At 51.4% G+C, this 17,119-nt stretch overlaps 9 protein-coding genes across 9 annotated transcripts; 4 read left to right on the forward strand and 5 right to left on the reverse strand.

The window, feature by feature from the left end:
- Positions 1–292: 292 nt before the first annotated feature.
- M431DRAFT_510978 (hypothetical protein) lies at positions 293–532 on the reverse strand. Its single transcript, XM_024919576.1, has one exon. The coding sequence runs from the start codon at positions 504–506 to the stop codon at positions 345–347; it is 162 nt and encodes a 53-aa protein (XP_024771508.1). The 5' UTR covers positions 507–532; the 3' UTR covers positions 293–344.
- A 666-nt stretch (positions 533–1,198) lies between these two features.
- M431DRAFT_510979 (hypothetical protein) lies at positions 1,199–1,880 on the forward strand. Its single transcript, XM_024919577.1, has one exon. It carries the CDS (start codon positions 1,525–1,527, stop codon positions 1,786–1,788), a length of 264 nt encoding a protein of 87 aa, XP_024771509.1. The 5' UTR covers positions 1,199–1,524; the 3' UTR covers positions 1,789–1,880.
- Positions 1,881–1,899: 19 nt separating this feature from the next.
- On the reverse strand, positions 1,900–3,102 carry M431DRAFT_122006 (hypothetical protein). Its single transcript, XM_024912148.1, has 2 exons — positions 2,563–3,102; positions 1,900–2,488 (listed from the first exon to the last, which is right to left on the reverse strand). Exons 1-2 carry the CDS (start codon positions 2,913–2,915, stop codon positions 2,059–2,061), a joined length of 783 nt encoding a protein of 260 aa, XP_024771510.1. The 5' UTR covers positions 2,916–3,102; the 3' UTR covers positions 1,900–2,058.
- A 968-nt stretch (positions 3,103–4,070) lies between these two features.
- On the forward strand, positions 4,071–6,221 carry M431DRAFT_92551 (hypothetical protein; the record flags this gene model as incomplete). Its single annotated transcript, XM_024924374.1, has 4 exons — positions 4,071–4,903; positions 5,033–5,191; positions 5,259–5,551; positions 5,620–6,221. 4 exons carry the CDS (start codon positions 4,071–4,073, stop codon positions 6,219–6,221), a joined length of 1,887 nt encoding a protein of 628 aa, XP_024771511.1.
- A 1,206-nt stretch (positions 6,222–7,427) lies between these two features.
- On the forward strand, positions 7,428–9,104 carry M431DRAFT_510983 (hypothetical protein). The gene is made up of 4 exons (XM_024919578.1): positions 7,428–7,709; positions 7,808–8,022; positions 8,142–8,545; positions 8,636–9,104. The coding sequence occupies exons 1-4, from the start codon at positions 7,669–7,671 to the stop codon at positions 8,978–8,980; spliced, it is 1,005 nt and encodes a 334-aa protein (XP_024771512.1). The 5' UTR covers positions 7,428–7,668; the 3' UTR covers positions 8,981–9,104.
- A 736-nt stretch (positions 9,105–9,840) lies between these two features.
- M431DRAFT_8151 (hypothetical protein) lies at positions 9,841–11,326 on the reverse strand (the record flags this gene model as incomplete). Its single annotated transcript, XM_024923049.1, has 3 exons — positions 9,841–9,853; positions 9,924–10,359; positions 10,426–11,326. 3 exons carry the CDS (start codon positions 11,324–11,326, stop codon positions 9,841–9,843), a joined length of 1,350 nt encoding a protein of 449 aa, XP_024771513.1.
- A 212-nt stretch (positions 11,327–11,538) lies between these two features.
- Positions 11,539–12,464, forward strand: M431DRAFT_228158 (hypothetical protein). The gene has a single exon (XM_024913623.1). It carries the CDS (start codon positions 11,827–11,829, stop codon positions 12,295–12,297), a length of 471 nt encoding a protein of 156 aa, XP_024771514.1. The 5' UTR covers positions 11,539–11,826; the 3' UTR covers positions 12,298–12,464.
- A 167-nt stretch (positions 12,465–12,631) lies between these two features.
- M431DRAFT_8152 (hypothetical protein) lies at positions 12,632–13,864 on the reverse strand (the record flags this gene model as incomplete). The annotated part of the gene is made up of 3 exons (XM_024923050.1): positions 12,632–13,190; positions 13,269–13,735; positions 13,811–13,864. 3 exons carry the CDS (start codon positions 13,862–13,864, stop codon positions 12,632–12,634), a joined length of 1,080 nt encoding a protein of 359 aa, XP_024771515.1.
- A 249-nt stretch (positions 13,865–14,113) lies between these two features.
- On the reverse strand, positions 14,114–15,317 carry M431DRAFT_149339 (hypothetical protein; the record flags this gene model as incomplete). The annotated part of the gene is made up of 2 exons (XM_024912794.1): positions 14,114–14,822; positions 14,887–15,317. 2 exons carry the CDS (start codon positions 15,315–15,317, stop codon positions 14,612–14,614), a joined length of 642 nt encoding a protein of 213 aa, XP_024771516.1. The 3' UTR covers positions 14,114–14,611.
- Between the last annotated feature and the right edge of the window lie 1,802 nt (positions 15,318–17,119).

Below are 17,119 nucleotides of genomic sequence, written 5' to 3' on the forward strand. Positions count from 1 at the left end.
GGTATTTGCGTCGTTGCTTAACCGGGGGCCAGGTTCATCCGCGTGGCTATGAGTTGCATCAGGACCTGAGATTTCTCCGGTCCAGCCGATGACAATGTGATGCTGAGGGCACTTTGCCGAAGAAAGGTGGGATAGGATATCGAACTGCACAGAATGTTCTATCCGGCTACGAGGATTCACCTCCTGCTCGGGTTACCTGACAGATTCTCAAGAAGAAGGCTAATTAGAGGTGCTCACCCATTCTTGGTTTTGGTCTCCCGGAGCTCGTAGAGAGTACGGCATGGTAAAAGTGACGGATATAACCCTCCCACTTAGCGGAAGTAATGGGATGTTGTTGCTAGGGTTCAACGGTATATCTGAATACTCATGACTGGGTTGTGGTGCGTCAAAATGTAAATATTCATGATTGGGTTGTGGCGTGTCAACATGTCCATATTCATGACTGGGCTGTGGCGCGTCAAAATGTAAATATTCATGACTGGGCTGTGGCGTGTCAACATGTCCATATTCATGACTAGGTTGTGGTGCCTCAAAAAGCAATCGCTGGTTAGGATCCCCCGAGAAGTAGCCAGAGTTGTCTGACATGGCCTCATCGCCGTCTTCGTCTAGCTGGACTCTAAAGTAGTACCTCTCGTCATCCATTTTATCTTTCTTTTTCACAAAAGATTGGTGTCTTGTGTTGGTAATTTGAAATATGTTGTTGTAAGTAGCCTAGGTGTGGAAATTGAAAAGACTGGAGATCAAATATATTCGCTGATGATGTCGGAGGAGAGATTTTGTTTTCCAACTGCATCGAATTGCGCGGACGTGTTATCAGCCCTACAGAGTTTACCACTTTGTATGAAGGAAGGAAGACTGACGAGACGCTGGTTTGGTCAAGTGCTGCCTGCTGCTATTTTCTCTGCTTGACAGCAGTAACGATGAGAGATCCATTGGTGCAAGAGAGCGGCGAGAGCTGAATTACATGTATTACAGTCCCGATTAATATCATTGTAGGTGGATAACCAACATGACTACAGCTGAATCACCTTAATGATTTGCCCATCTACTACATACCTATGAACCCCTTTTTACAGCCTCTTTTTTTCACTTCCACCAAGGTCCAACGTTGACCAAGTAGTTTGTATACAGTAATGCCTCAAATAAATGCAATTCACCTGCCATTCTTAGCATCATTATTTTCTCCAGTTTCATCAACCGCCTTACAGCATCTCCAACATTGACTATTGTCCAATAGACTACTGCCGAGGCACGCTTTGTAAAGATGACTTCATCCCGCCCAACCACAGAAGAGCAGCCAAACCCTAAACAAAGTCCACCAGCTCTTCCACCTCAGCTCGACACCACATGCCATAAATCGTCACTGTGCTGTCATACGCAAAGCTAAACCAGCCATTCCGTATAAAAGCGGCACAGATGCCATTTGTTCAAACTCCCATCCTTAATCGCAACATCCCAATCCATATTCTTGATCCAAAACCAATTGACACCCAAAACTTCAATAATCTCAACCTCTAATTCACAATGAAGAAAGCTGCACCTGCTCCAAACGCTGCCCGAGATGCCGGATCACACGATCATATGCTCCAAGGAGGTCATGCCATAATGAAGGATGACCCGGAGGATTTCAACGCTCCCAAGCTTTCCGAGAACATGTCGAAGCAGACTGGTCTTGGAGGATCCAAGCAGGGCAACTTGCAGGGCGGCCTCGGCACTGGCGATAGTATGAGGCAGCGAGACACTCAAAGCCATGTAGGTCAAACATGCGTTGGTATACAATTGTGCTGACTAGTATGAGTGATGAATACGGCCACGTAAAAACGAGACTGCATTGCCGATTCGAAAAGTTGACATCAATGGGATATGCACACGATAATAGGAGTTGACGAGAATCCCCAAGTTTGAAACATGTTGAAATAGGTCGTATAATATCATGGCGAGCAAAACCAAAATTGAAACTATTTATAACGCTTTGGATTCGAATCATGATTGTATAATGCACGACTATTCACAATTGCCCGCCATCTTAAGCACCACCTCCAAGACGCATCATGTCCCTTACATGAGCAGTCTCCAAGCACCAAGCAGCAGCGCCGCAAAACCAGTACACACACCCATCAGCCACTGCAGCGTCTGGAACTTGACCTGCTCCAGCTTCTCCCTCAGCGCCGCCACCTCCTGTTCAATCTTAGTCTCAGTCTCCTTGATCTTGAGCTCCTGGCCCACAGCTTCTTCTCGGATGCGGCCCTTTTCCAGGTTAAGGTCCAGCCGCACGCTGGCCTGGGTCCGGCCGATCTCGTCTCGTAGCCGGCTGCTGAGCTTGGCGATGTCGTTGGTGAGGCGCTCGTGCGCACTGCGCGTCGTGTTGGACTCGGTGCTGTCTGCGGAAGTGAGCTCGGAACGGAGCTTGGCGAAGTCGACTTTTTGCGTGTATGTGGTTCTGGCAGCATCGTCCCGGAGGACCATGGTTCGGGTCAGGTTTTGGATGCTGCATTGGGGTGTTGGTATTAGCAATAGCAATAGCACTCTCGTGATGAGCTCTCGAAGATTGCAAACACAAACCTCTCCTGGATGACGTCGTTGAGGACCTTCATCATGGCGACTGATTGTTCCTCGGTAAAGCCCTCATCCTTGAGCTGCTTGACAAACTTGAGCGTGTCGAAATGATGCTCCCGGGGTCGTCGACTCGTCGCGTGAAACCCTCGCCTCAGCGCCGGTGTCTGGCCATCGTTGTATCGTCTGGCCGAGAAATTGGTGTTGAAGGCGGGCACTGCTCTTTGGTTCGTTCGTGCTTGTAGAGGGGCAAATGGTTGGGCTGCAGCAGATTGAGATGCGGAGAGCGGCGCAGTCCAGCTGAGCCGTGGGAGGAGGAATCGGGGCAGCGTCTCGACTGCAACAAGGCCAGCGACGGCCATCTTGAGGCTGAGGCTATTGCTGAGCTGAGCTGAGGGAGCTGGAGATGAGATGCGGGTTAATATGGTGTCTCTTCAGCGGTGCAAGTTGTAAATTGGAGCCTTGCTTCAACGGTGGTGGCTAGCTTCGGATAACCGCCCATGTGCCGGTTGTCGGCGGCGAAAACATTTGCCGAAGTGGGCAGATGCGCTGCGGTACCTGTGAGATTAAGGTTACTTGACCCTGTCCCTGTATAAACAGGAATTGGCTTTGATCTCGTCGTGCTTACTGCTTACTGTAGATAGTTGCGATTTGTACGAGTTGAAATAGCTTGGATAATTCATTGCAATTCGAGTTGCTTCACTGCGATGGCTTATACTTACACTGGGAACCGTGGTGGCATTCCTCTTGGCGGGCAATGTTTCTGTTGGACTGACCACAGCAGTCTCATTTGCTCGGTGTCTGTTTGACCTCGATAATCTAACTATATGCCAGTCTGTGGTGTCTTCCTCATGCCTAGTATCACAGCCAAGACGTCGCTGACTCGATAATAGCTTCCATGCAATTCGCCCATTGAATGGACTGAACCGGCCCCTTGAACCCGTTTACTTCTCCGGCCCCGCCCTCTCACGAACCGGAACTCCAGCAGGGTTGGTGATACGCAGCACAGCCTCAACCCGTTTAGAGAGGCACACAATCCACAAGCAATCGCCTCTTACAACGTGCTGCAGTATCAATGGTTTACGACTCTTTCGATTCACTATACCGCCCCAATCAGGCTTGTCTAAATCAGTGTCGGTTTACTACATAATGGCTGCATATCAATACACGGCATTGGAGGAAGCGCTCTCTCTCTCTCGGACTTCGGAATGCTAACCGCCACCGGGACTCCGACCACATCCTCCCAAGATGCTGATTCAGCCAGGCCATCCAGGCCATGCTACAGGCCATGCTACTACTAGGCACGCTCCAACGAACCCCGTTGCTCTCTGCCAAACGCGAGAGTTTCCATCCACCATCCTCTACGGAATAAGGGAGTCGCCCCAATCCCGGCTGCGCGTCCCCATCGATGCTTCGCTCTCACCACTGCGAATCTTTGCGTCGGACGGGTTTGGCTCATCAACTGTGTTAAACGCCTCTCTGGTTCTGGTTTGGGCTCCATTGCATCCCGTGAGACAATGGCCCCGGCGCCGCCTCCCCCAGACGCCGCCTCTGCTGCTGGCATCCCGGCGGGCTATGGCCGTTCGTGCACCAACTGCTCGCGCGCCAAGTGTCGGTGCATCCTGAGGCCAGAGGGCGGCAAATGCGACCGCTGCCATCGCCTGGGCAAAGAGTGCCAGCAGATGGTGACATCGCGCAAGCGGGTGGCCAAGAGGACCACCGCCTCGAGGACCGCCCAGCTGGAGGAGAAGCTCGACGACCTGGTGTCGATTCTGAGGGCGACACAGCAGCAGCAGCAACAACAGCACCAGCATCATCCGCATCCGCATTCACAGCAGGCACAGCAGGCTCATCATGTCAACCATTTGCAGCAGGCTCAGCAGCCGTCGTCTTCGCAGCCATCCATCAACGGCGTGTCCAACTGCGACATCCCTTCGTCGTCCTCAACCTCGCCCAACTGCCAGCCCTATGTAAGCCGGCTCGACTCGTTGGCCGACGCAGCAACGACATCGCATCCACGCTCCTCGAGCATCCTGAGTCTGACGCCCCGACCGCTGGATAGCGATAGACTCCCAGAGCCAACTCCTAGCGAAGCTGAAGTCTATCTGGTCAAGTTTCGCCAATGGCTCGAGTACTTCCCCTTCATACACCTGGACCCCGACCTCACGGCCGAAGCTCTACATAGAGAACGTCCTTTTCTCTGGCTCTGCATCATGAATGTCACAAGCATGTCCATGACGCAGCAGGCCGTCATGCGAGAGAGAGTGCGCCAGGAAATTGCACAGCGAATGATTATCAATCACGATCGGAGCCTAGAGATCGTGCAGGGTTTGATCACTCTGATGTCTTGGTAAATCCAACCTTCCCATGTGTCCTATCTCCTTCATACCAATGACTGACAACTTTGTTTTCATAGGGCAACTATGAGCGCTGGTGTCGGCGGCAAACCTTTTCTGACTCTGTACATACATATATGCAGCTGCATCATCTACGAGACGAACCTCACAAAATTCCCCAACGAAGAGCAGTTTTCGACTGTCTGTTTCAAGGCTTGGGGAGGCAGGGCTGCCCCTCAAGCTAAGGAGCGGACAATGGAAGAGCGGAGGATGGTGCTTAGCTTTTGGTATATCACATCAATGTAAGTGACTCCTGCCTCCTGTCTCTCTTTCATTTTTCGCCATCTTTCTTAACCATTAACAAAGTAGATGTGCGGCTTTTCTCGGTAAGGCGGAGTCATTGGTATGGACGCAGCACATGCAAGAATCGTTGGAAGTTCTCGAGAGCGAAAAGGAGTACCCATCAGACGAGAACTTGGTGGCAATGGTGAAGCTTCAGTTGATTGGAGAGGAAGCGCGAAAACTCCTAGTATGCGACTTTGTCGGACGTGATTTTGGCAGAGTCGACCCCGACAAGCCCCCCACATACGTCTACAAGAGAAGTCTACTCCTCCAGTTACAAAAGATTCGTGATACTCTACCGCAGGGAGTAGCATCCAAACGTAAGTCGCCAATATTTTGAGTTTAACCAAAGTCGGTGTAAACTGTGCTAACTCTTGTCGGTGTTCAGCCGTGATACAAATGCAGCTCTACAGCACTGAAACCCAGGTCCACTCCATTGGGCTCTTTGGGGCACCGAGAATTCCAGATACACCGCGAATCGACGCCATGTATGCGGGCATCATGGCAGCCCGGGCCTGGTATGACGTTTTGTTTGCCATTCCGCTTGCAGAGTTCATTGGCATGCCGTTTACCCTCTACGTGGAGCTTGCCCAAATTCACGCTTTGCTATACAGAGTCACGACCCTGGATGATCCTGCCTGGGACAAGGAGATTGTCCGTAGCACGGCAGATCTAGGTAACTACCTGGACAGGACCATTGACCTGTTTACAAAGGCGGATGCACTTTACCCCCTGAGAGGTGGACCCGAGGATATATCCATCTTTGGGAAGTGCACAAAGGTGCTTCGCAATGTGCGCTCTAACTGGGAGCCAGCCATAGTGCAGCAACCTATGGGAGGGCTCCCGACGCCCAACAGTTCCGTTATCCCGGGAGCGGCGCCGCAGCCTCCTTTATTGGTGGACCACTCTATGCTACCTGACCAAGACCTCTCGGCCGATTTTGGTGACATTAACTGGATGACACAGGTGTTTGGACCGTGGGAGTTCTAAAAGTGCGTACTGCATGTATATATGCGCGGGAGAGGAGAAGATGTGGGATTGAATGAAGATGCCGGATCTGTCAACCAAAAAGTATAAACTTGGACGAAGAGGGCACACATCCTGACGATATGGGAATGGCGGATGTGGTCCTCTGTCATGATATGGCGAAGAAGTTACTGGAAGCAGCGGTTGAGACACTCGCACCTTGGACGATCTTTTGTTTTTCTTTTGGAGTTACTGGGACCCTTTTCATCATGGATGAGAAGCATATTAGCGGCCGGGCGAAGTTTTGTTTTGGTATTTGAAGATCGACTATCTTGACCACGGCTTTCATGTTGTGTATAATTCTCGGATCACGGTTTCGGATGTTTTATACGAATAAATAAATCTTTATTCACTATTTACATTGCAAAGTTGTGTATTTCATATGCAATTGTGATGAAATGGGTATCTACTATTCTGTAAGGTGTAAGTCCGAGTTGTCGCCCCTAAGAATGGATGGATGGACTATAAGCCGAGCTCCCATATGTTGCATCTGTTAGTCTCCGATTTCGCCGATGCCATGGATAAATTGAATTCGGCAATGGCCATCCGATGCGTAAAATAGCATGCAGTGCGCGTTTACCTATAGCCGCGTATCTACTCGAGTATCTATAGCCATGAGCTTTATAGTTGACTCTCCAGACAGATGATACATTCCATTGAGGACACGGACAAACTAGATCGTTCCCGGGATAATTTCCCGCCTGCACAATAAACATTTTGAACGTGATGAGATTTGTTGTGAGGGTATGTGGTTGTGTCCAGCTCCAGAGACAATTTCTCCGTCTAATATCCGCTTACTTTGTCTGAATGGGGGGTTCAGTTCGGCGGGAGATGCCCGAAACAGCGATGTAGCTAAGAGATGTTGTTGAACCCACCAGATAGAGATATTCATTCTTTCGAACGCTATGCTGTGAGATTCAGATACTTTGTGTAACAAGACACGAATTCCATATATACATTGGCAAGTGTAATAATATCAGAGTATTTCCCTTTTACCATCTGTAGAACAACAAGTCTTCAATCTCAGCAGAACAAGCAAATGATGGACAAGACAAACCCCACGCTGGGATTGACCCAAAACCTCCCCCGCGCTACAGGGGCCAGTTTCTCAAGTTTTTAGTGAATTTTACCCCACCGAAACGGCGCCTTCGCAACTACAACCCACTTTGACGGCGATGATGGGGGACCCGGTTTGATGAATCCCATTTCTTTTTTTCTTATCTCCTCTCTTTTTAAAATCCCTGGACCTTGTTTCTTTCTTTCACTAGATTTCGTCTTTTTGTTAGAATTCCAATTCCTTTATTCGTCTCTATTTCCTCCTTCTAGATACCCCCCCCCCTGACGCTGGTGCAATTGCATCATCCCCTCCTCCTCTTATCCAATTCCATCTACACAAAGCAACTCCTTCAAGATGAGCCGTCCCAAGGTCCTCCTCCTGGGCAAGATTGACCAGTAAGTTTAAAACTATCCCCTTAAGAGCTACTCTTCTATTTCTATTATTCCAAGTCAAAACTTGTTGCATCCAGAGCTGACAACCATCTCTCGTCCAGCGCTCACGTAGCATGGCAAACCATCGCCGACATCGCAGACGTGATCCAGCCCAAGGCCACCAACCGAGACGAATTCATTGCCGAGTGCAAATCCGGCGCCCTGGATGGCATCAGCGTCGCATACAGAACATTTGATTCCGTCAAGATCACGGGCAAGATTGACAGCGAGCTGCTGGATGCGTTCCCCAAGAGCATCAAGTTTCTGTGCCACAACGGTGAGAAACACTCTTCTATCTCTCTACCCCATTGCCCCCCTAAGCTTGAATCTCTAGAAAGACCATGAACAAGACAAAGCAAAACAGAAAACATACTAACTCTAATCACCCCATCGCAGGCGCCGGCTATGACCAGATCGACATCCCCGCCTGCACCGCCCACGACGTCCGCGTCTCAAACACCCCGACCGCCGTCGACGATGCCACCGCCGACGTCACCATCTGGCTGCTCATCGGCGCCCTGCGCAACCTCCCCATCGGCATCCAAGCCCTGCGAGCCGGCAAGTGGCGCGGCTCGCCCCCTCCCGCGCTGGGCCACGACCCCCAGGGCAAGATCCTGGGAATCTTGGGCATGGGCGGCATTGGCCGCAACGTCGCTACCAAGGCTAGGGCCTTTGGAATGCGTATCCGATACCACAATCGCTCGCGCTTGAGCCCTGAGCTGGAGGATGGTGCTGAGTATGTTAGTCTTGAGACGTTGCTGGCGGAGAGTGACGTCCTGAGTCTGAACCTGCCTCTCAACGTAAGTTCTACTCCCTTATCTTGCGAATATCACTTCTTCTAAGAGCAACAACAACCCTCAAGAATCTACAAGCTAACACCCCCTTCACAGCCCAGCACCCGCCACACCATCGCCGCCCCCCAATTCGCCCTCATGAAGCCCGGCATCGTCATCGTAAACACCGCCCGCGGCGCAGTCATGGACGAGGCCGCCCTCGTCGACGCCCTCGCCTCCGGCAAGGTCTCCTCCGTCGGCCTCGACGTCTACGAGAACGAGCCCGAGATCCACCCGGGCCTGCTCGAAAACCCAAACGTCCTGCTCGTCCCCCACATGGGCACCTGGACCCAGGAGACACAGCAGAAGATGGAGGAGTGGACCATTGATAATGTGAGGCTGGCGGTTAAGGAGGGGAAGCTTAAGAGTATTGTGCCTGAGCAGACGGGGTTGGCTGCGTGACTGCATGGCGGTGCTGGAGGGAGGAGCTCGAAGCTGTGAGGTTTGATATTGTGTCGGATTGTTGAAAATGCGTCATGTCATGTTTATAGAATTAGAAGAAGGAAATAAAAAGCTTGATCTAAAGACTAAAGTTTTGACCAGAAATGTGATATGAATGATGAGATGATAGAGAATTGCTGTAATGCCAATAGCTCAACCGCCCTGAGTGAGTCCTACGATATTTTCAGATACTAATTACACAGACAAGAACCCAAATTAATAAGTCCACGTACATATGACCAAATCAGTACGGAGGATAAGATCATACATAAGCATTCATTCACTCATTCACTTGCAAACCATGGAAACACTGCTTTGCCCAGACAAGGGACAAAAAATCTTTGCCCGCCATTTTCATTTTTTCTAATTGCTATGTCCATCCACTGCAGCCGCGGTTGACGGGCTTCCTCAAAATCCGCCCAAATCTCTGAGCGCCTCTCCCGTCTCATAATCTTTGTTGTATCACGTTTGTCTCGCCATTGGGGGGAATCATCATTAGCAAAAATAAATTTACCCGACGCCGTTTTTGTTGAAAAGGCCATATTCTTTTCTGCCCCATCCGCCCAGCGAGAAAAACCCCAAGTCTTTTGAGGAAAGAAGAAAAGGGGGATGAAAATCAAATCATAAAAAAAAAACCAAAACCAAAACCGATGGGCTTTTATATTTTCCCTGCCCATATATATGCCCCCCTGCCAGTTCATGATGCTGTTGAAATCACAAGTGTTCCCATTGACCGGATGATTGACCCGGATGAAATGTCGTTACACGTAGGAGTCCAGTTGAAGGATCCTTGGGGGTATGTATGAATACATGAAAGGTGCTTAGTAGCGGTAGCTGTAAAAAAAGAAATTTGGTCAGTACATGTTCGGTTTTAATGTCAATCATGGATAGGAGGCATGCTTACATCTCAGCCTTGAAGGGGCCCTCGACGGGAAGGCCAAGGTACTCAGCCTGGACGGGGGAGAGGGTGGTCAGCTCAGCCTGGACGTGGGCCAGGTGCAGCTTGGCAACCTCCTCATCCAGAATCTTGGGGAGAACGAAGACGCCAACATCGAGCTTGCCAGTGGTGCCGAACTCGACGTACTTCTCAGACCAAGCCTTGTCCTCGGCCTTGTACAGAGCAATCTGGGCAAGGACCTGGTTGGAGAAGGAGCAGGACATGACGAAAGAAGAGTGGCCGGTAGCACAGCCAAGGTTGACCAGACGACCCTCAGCCAGGAGGATGATGTGGCGGCCGCTGGCCATGGTGAATCGGTCGACCTGGGGCTTGATGTTCTGGACAGACTTGGCGTTGGCCTTGAGCCAAGCAACATCGATCTCAATGTCGAAGTGGCCAATGTCTGGTTGCGGCTGTTAGCTCACATGCAAAAAATGAGGCAAATCATGGGATACTGGTTTAAACTTACTGCAAACAATGGCGTCGTTGGGCATGGCCTCGAAGTGAGCACCAGTCAGAATGTCACGGCAGCCAGTGGTGGTGACGAAGATCTGGCCGATAGGGGCAGCCTTCTCCATGGTGGTGACCTGGTAGCCGGCCATGGCAGCCTGGAGAGCGTTGATGGGGTCGATCTCGGTAACGATGACACGGGCACCCATGCCGTGGAGAGCCATGGCGCAGCCCTTGCCGACATCTCCGAATCCAGCAACAACGGCAACCTTGCCAGCAATCATGACATCGGTGGCACGCTTGATACCGTCAATGAGGGACTCACGGCAGCCGTACAAGTTGTCGAACTTGGACTTGGTGACGGAGTCGTTGACGTTGATGGCAGGGACCAGCAGCTTGCCGTCCTTGAGCATGCGGTACAGGTGGTGGACACCAGTGGTGGTCTCCTCAGAGACACCGTAGCAGTCCTTGAGCTGCTCGGGGTACTTGGTGTGGACCAGAGAGGTCAGGTCACCACCGTCGTCGAGGATCAGGTTCAGCTTCTTGCCGTCCTTGAAGGCAACGAGCTGCTGCTCGAGACACCAGTTGTACTCCTCCTCGGACTCGCCCTTCCAGGCGAAGACGGGGACACCAGCGGCGGCAATGGCAGCGGCGGCGTGGTCCTGGGTGCTGAAGATGTTGCAGCTGGTCCAGGTGACCTCAGCACCAAGGGCGACGAGGGTCTCGATCAGGACGGCAGTCTGGATGGTCATGTGCAGGCAGCCAGCAATGCGGGCACCGGCGAGAGGCTGGTCGGCGGCATACTTCTTGCGGATGGCCATCAGACCGGGCATCTCGTTCTCAGCGAGATCAATTTCCCTGCGGCCAAAGGCGGCCAGGGACAGGTCGGCGACCTTGAACTTGTGGGCGGGGGCAGACATGATGAAGGAATTGAGCTGAAGAAGAGGCTCAAGGACTGATGAATAAAAGATAAAAAGGACGTGGGAGGAGGAATTGAGGTGCGGGATGGAGAGAGCAGAGAGGTAGAAGAAGAAGAAAAATCGAGTGGGATGTGCCCAAATAAAAAGAAGTTACAAGCAGCGGCCGAGGAGGGGAAACCCGTTGAAAAGCGGGCGGTGTGTTTAGAGGGGCAAAATTTCTCACCAAGCGGGGCAGATTAGATTCGGATGGATTTCGATTTTTCGAGGAGCGAATGAGAAGGGCGGCTGGACTGCACACTTGACGGCTTATGGTTGTTGGGGATCCCAATGGCACCGACTTGCTTGCACATGCAAAAAAGCGAAGCCAGGCCGGGCCACGTCTCACCAGGAGCCGGGGGGTTGATACGCAGGATGCTGGGATTCTGCGGTGATTATGGGCATTGAGCCTGTCAAGGCCTGTCAGATGTCAGACTGTGGTGACGCTGGATGGATGGATTGGGATGGGACATGGACAGGCAGAGAACAGCCCGGGTATATTATTTGGGCATCAGGGGGATGAAGATTCATCTGCATTTCTGCATTTCTTTAGGCTCTCGACTCAATGGGGAGCAAATCAACAAAATACACGTATATACGTACATACCTCATACAGACAGGCAGACGCCGATGGGCCGACCAAAATTCAACTACTAGCACTAACAGAATCTCTCGCTCTCGTACTCGTATATACTTACTTGATTCCTTGGGCCTCACTCAGTCGGCCTAATCGCCGTGTGTCCTGTCTTACTTACTGTTACGGCGATATTTCGTCCTTCTGCCGCATCCTGCTGGTCCCCTATCGGTGCTTTTCCCCTTCAGGATTCCCCGCATGCATCCTGCGTATCAGCAACAGGCCCAGGGGGAAAAGCCCCGAATTTCGTTATAAGCAATCAGGAAGGTCCAAGAAAAGGCGAGGTGATCAATTGCAATAGATATGAAGCCAAAGGGCGAGAGATAAACCGTTTGCTAGTATGGCACACCAGCAAGCAGTCAAGATATGGCAGAAGAAAGAAAAAATTACCTAGGTAAAGAAGAAAAAAAGTTCACAGTGGTATCTACCTCAACAGCAAAATACAAGTCGAAGCCGTAGAAATCCTTCATTTCAAACACTTCTTTTTTATGACTCTCTTGTCGCTGCAGATCTAGACCAGAAGTACTTTATTATATTCCACCCAAACCGGAACGCCGTCAATGCACCCTGCCGCCAATTGCCTCACCCCACTAAAGACCTTTACAAGAGTTTTTTTAACTTGAGCTCAAATCCGCTTACTGAGGCAGCAAGTTTTCCCGAACGGCAAACATCTTTGCGCTGATGTTGGCCGTGAATCCGTCCACCTGCTTGCTGTACTGCTCAACCTGCTTGGCGTTGAGCATGCCCTCAAGCCGGCTGGGCTCCTGAGGCAGCTTGAACAGCCGCTGCCACTCGTCTTCCGGTAGCGGGGCCTGCTTGGCAAGAGTGCGCTGCGCATTCTCCGCCTTTCGCTTGGCCTGCCATTGTGTGATCTTGGTCTGCTCACGCGCCAGCTGGCGTTGGTAGAACTGAAAGTTGTTGAGGTCCACGTAGTGGGACTCGATGCTCTCGAGCAGGAGGTCGCAGGTCTTCTCAAGGAAGGGGTCGACAGACAGGTCCAGGTTGTCGATGGAAGGGTATAGAGGAGCTTTGATGCGGTCGTTGTTGAGCTCGCTGAGGGTTGGCTCCTTGGCCTCGGCGGCGACCGCGGGCGAGGGCAGCTGGTGGAGGAAGGAGGTGAGGAGGTGTGAGTTGTAGACGTTGAGAGGGTACTCCTGGAGAATGTCGCGGAACGAGAGCTTGGACTTTTGCAGGCTATTTCAAAAACACGTCAGCATGTATATCCAAACCACCAATACCGAATTCCCGCGTTCCTTCCACAAACCGACTCACCTCTCAGTAGTAAACTTGCCCTCCTTGTAAACAGTCATGAAGAGGTTGGTCAGGCGGTAGGCCTTGAGAGCCAAGGTTCCCTGTGAGCTGCGGCTGGTATCATACACCAGGGCAATGGTCTTTTCGTTGTCCTTCTGGTAGTGGAACTGGTTCTCGATAAAGGCAAGGTTGACAAAGTTGCCCATGGTTGCGCTTGTGTACCATCCGACGTTGTTGGCATCCACATTGACCTCCTTCAGGTGTCGGATCATCTCGCCCTGGTAGGTAATGTTTGCCTTTGCGCGGGGTGCCGCGGCAGCAGCGTTTGTGGCATCGTTCTGGTGGGTGTCGGCGGCGGAGTTGTCGACGGTGGGGAAGGCGAAGGTGTTTGTGATCTCCAGGGTGCCGTTCTGGTCCATTCCCACGAGGGAGCCGGTGGCCACGGTCGGGAAGGTCGACGAGCAGTGTCTGGCGATTTTCAGAATGACCTTTGCTAGGCGTCAGTCCTTGGATCATCATCGTCTTCGTCGAGGCAAGGTGGGGCAATGCGAGCTGCAACTCACCAGAGCATCGACCTGCACCGCCTGGAAAGGCGCATCTTTCGGAGCTTCGCTCATTTTGGGAGGTTCTGGGAGGCGAGACGGAGAGAAATGGGCGGGTGACGAGCCGAGGTTGACGCCGAGAGTCGCTGGATGATGAGCTTCAGGAGCGCTCGCTCTTGGTGTTGGGAATATCGAACTTTTCGCCTACCAGATTTGTGGGCGTTGTGGGTTCGGGGCGGTGGACGGCGGCAGAATTTGAGGGGGCCAAATACGCCGCCAAACCGCCAACCTTTTGCGTCCTCCAACCTTATCTTGCGACATTTCCAGCATCACACGGGATTCGCCGCCTTTCGAAATGACTTTTGCGACACTCTAGAAATAGCCATAAGTAGACGAATACATCAAGATTTACATCTCACAAACGTTCAGAAACCAACATGCCTTAACCAAGCATTCGGGAGTCCTGATGCCATGGCTGTGCCGGCGCGTCTCGCGTCTCGCGCCTCACTGCAAATCGCTTTCTTTTTGTCAAGTCATGCAAGTATTACTTCAATCTATTTCTACTCTATCCTCCAATTGCTTCTTTCTTGTTTTGAAATCCCAACACAATGCTCGCTTGCCCCTCATGATATCATACATAAAGAAAAAATTGCACTCCCGGCAATGACGCTTTTCAATCCCAAACATATCCCAGAATGCTCCAAAGTCCCTTCGTTTCGTTCCAAAAAAAAAAAAAAAACATCGTCCTTGTCTCGCTCTCTCAAAAGTTAAGACTGGGCAGCCAAGCAAAGTTGCTTAGCTAGATGTCAAATGCCCATTAGTTCACTCCCAGTCCTCAATCACCCAGTCGTCCACATTGTCGCGGATGGTGAGTCGGTGCTGGTCAATCTTCCAGAAAGCATACAAGTTTCGGGTGGCGCCGACTGCCTTGCGGTGCGCTGGTCCTCTACCACCGACCATTGCGTCCTCTCTCGATCTCCAAACGCAGGTTGCCAGATTTCTGAGTTCAGGATCAGGCGAACCAAACCAATATCTGTTTCATTCGGTTAGCGCGACGTCAAAGTGAGCGGCGAAGCACGCGGGCGTCTCTCTCTTACTTCAAGAAGCCTCCACTGGCAACGGCTTCAGCATGAGAAGCCTTATCCAACACGCCAAGGTCGCCATAATGGGTGCTCGGCTTGATCTGCGACCGGAATGCGACAATGTAGAAAGAAATCTCCTTGAACGGCCTTCCGGATTGCTGAGCCAAGCGCTTCACCTCATCGAGGACTTCAGGCCAGTTGAATGATTCGACATAGGGTGCAGTGGCATAGTCATCGCGAATTGACTTGAAGGTTTGCAAAGCCCTCGCCACTATGGCGCCTTCATGAGAAAGGGTATCCAGGTCAAGCAGATGCTCCTTATCTGTGTATGGCGACTTGACGATGAACCTCTCTTCGTCAATAGGGTTCAATTCCAGAACAGGGGTGGCCTCCTTGGGCAATGAGGCCACGTCCAGAGGCTGCACCAACTCGACTGAAGCGGCCATGATGATTGATTATGGATATACTGAGGATTGTGTTCCAGAGAGAAAATCGTCTGCGTGGGAGGATACAATCCGACTTTTATCGAACCAATTCGCTTTTCTGGGGAAGAATAAAGACAGAAAGGGGGAAGAAAAGGGTTGAAGATGGATGGGAGGCCAAAAGAGTATTTATTTTGCAGTGGCTGGCTGGATGTGACACAACGCCGAGCCGTCTGTACACCGCCCGGACTTCGCAGAGGAACTCGTCTCAGCTCCCAACGGCGGCTAAGCTAGGCGGTTGAACAGGAGCAATCACGAGATATCTTACTCAATGATGCCACGAGTCGTGGGGTTATGGACCCAGAGGCAGATGCGTACCTACTATATCGAGTACCAAGATCGATTGCGTGACTGGTACTTAATGAGGTGGACCGTGGTTCAAATTTCGCAATACCGGATCTGCGCCAGCAATCCTTCTACAGTACAAAGTGCGACGCACAGGACACGAAACGGTGGCCATTGGCATGCCAGAACTCTTTATATGAGATTCCAATCAGCTGGAATTAGACTTTCTGCTACGTACTGATTCTTCAGATGGCCTCGGAGAGACCCTTTTGGACCCTTGGAGAATCTTACAGATAATACGGCTTTTCCCATTATTCATCGGGATTTCTCAAGATTTTGCCCCGCGCTACTTCCAGCGGTCATCTTTGGAGAAGACCAGGGCGACAACGGATCCCGCTTTAGCGTGCAACGCCACGCATGGTCTGAATGACACCATTCTGGTGGCACCCAACCATGAATCAAGAGCGCATTTGTTTTAGGTGCGAGAAATTTTATGTCCGCAGTTTGACAGCCCAAGGGCTCGCTTGGCTGCCAATAGGAAGAAATGGAGGTGAGATTTGGATGTGCGGCTCGACTCAGAAGAGGTTAAGCTGACTACGCAACGAGCTGGCCTGCATCCCTAGGGGAGACAGAGGCATGAACCAATGCATCCCGGCTTCTTGCAACGTGGAGAGGGAGTTCCCGACAGCTGGCCTGCCTCGAAATGCTTTGGCGGATAGATTTCCCCTACTTATTGGCCCCATTTCCCGGATCTGCCATTGGCCACTTAGATTTCTCCCTCGCAGAGTTTGCACAAGTCAAAGGGTTAGCCGGTGAGGACCCGAGCAAGCCGGGATCGCCGATACTGGCGCGGAACAAGGAACATGGTCCCTGAAGATCAATAGGGCCCCGCCCACACTGTTGATGCATTCACATCCGTACCAACATGACCGTTCACAGAGTGCAGACAAGAGGCGCACACGCCGGCTTGTGAAAAGATTTACGGTCGAGCTGTTTTGGGGTCTAGGACAGAGACGGTACTGCGCTAGAATTTTCGGAACGACTTGCCGGATCGGACACTGGCCGGCAGTGGCTTCGGAGTGCATGGCCTGGTCTCAACGCGGTGTCTGCAAACTTGAGAATCGGCGTCTGTGAAGAATTCCTTTTTTTTTTTTTAACCTCGTGGCAAACATTTAGCCCAAATCTCTTCAGTATTATGCCATTGGGTCTTAAGATGGTCCGAGTCGCCATCACTACTTGATGTCGAGGCTTTTTAAAGTCTCCCAGCTTCAAGTTGTCTACGCACCAGTTGGAAAACTAGCTGATACAACATGATAACGGCCCCCAAGAAAGGATAAATTAGTACAAGGTAGCTCGGACTTTCTTCATGTTGGTTGTTTAGCCTATCCAAAGCGGTCATCCGTAAATGTAGCATAAAACTTGGAGCGCCCTCCCACGTCATCTCGATAGGGCAGCTTCTCACATGGTGTGGATACAGCTCC

Source organism: Trichoderma harzianum, assembly GCF_003025095.1.
Source record: "Trichoderma harzianum CBS 226.95 unplaced genomic scaffold M431scaffold_11, whole genome shotgun sequence".
In the NCBI taxonomy this organism is placed as follows: Eukaryota; Fungi; Ascomycota; class Sordariomycetes; order Hypocreales; family Hypocreaceae; genus Trichoderma; species Trichoderma harzianum.

Excerpts from the sequence above, each read along its gene's own strand:
- M431DRAFT_510978 (XM_024919576.1), bottom strand. The coding sequence starts at position 506 with ATGGACATGTTGACACGCCACAGCCCAGTCATGAATATTTACATTTTG.
- M431DRAFT_510979 (XM_024919577.1), top strand. The coding sequence starts at position 1,525 with ATGAAGAAAGCTGCACCTGCTCCAAACGCTGCCCGAGATGCCGGATCA.
- M431DRAFT_122006 (XM_024912148.1), bottom strand. The coding sequence starts at position 2,915 with ATGGCCGTCGCTGGCCTTGTTGCAGTCGAGACGCTGCCCCGATTCCTC. Across the intron at positions 2,489-2,562 it reads AACGACGTCATCCAGGAGAG|CATCCAAAACCTGACCCGAA; the intron begins GTTTGTGTTTGC and ends ACCCCAATGCAG.
- M431DRAFT_510983 (XM_024919578.1), top strand. The coding sequence starts at position 7,669 with ATGAGCCGTCCCAAGGTCCTCCTCCTGGGCAAGATTGACCA. Across the intron at positions 7,710-7,807 it reads CTCCTGGGCAAGATTGACCA|CGCTCACGTAGCATGGCAAA; the intron begins GTAAGTTTAAAA and ends TCTCTCGTCCAG. Across the intron at positions 8,023-8,141 it reads CAAGTTTCTGTGCCACAACG|GCGCCGGCTATGACCAGATC; the intron begins GTGAGAAACACT and ends ACCCCATCGCAG.
- M431DRAFT_228158 (XM_024913623.1), top strand. The coding sequence starts at position 11,827 with ATGGGACATGGACAGGCAGAGAACAGCCCGGGTATATTATTTGGGCAT.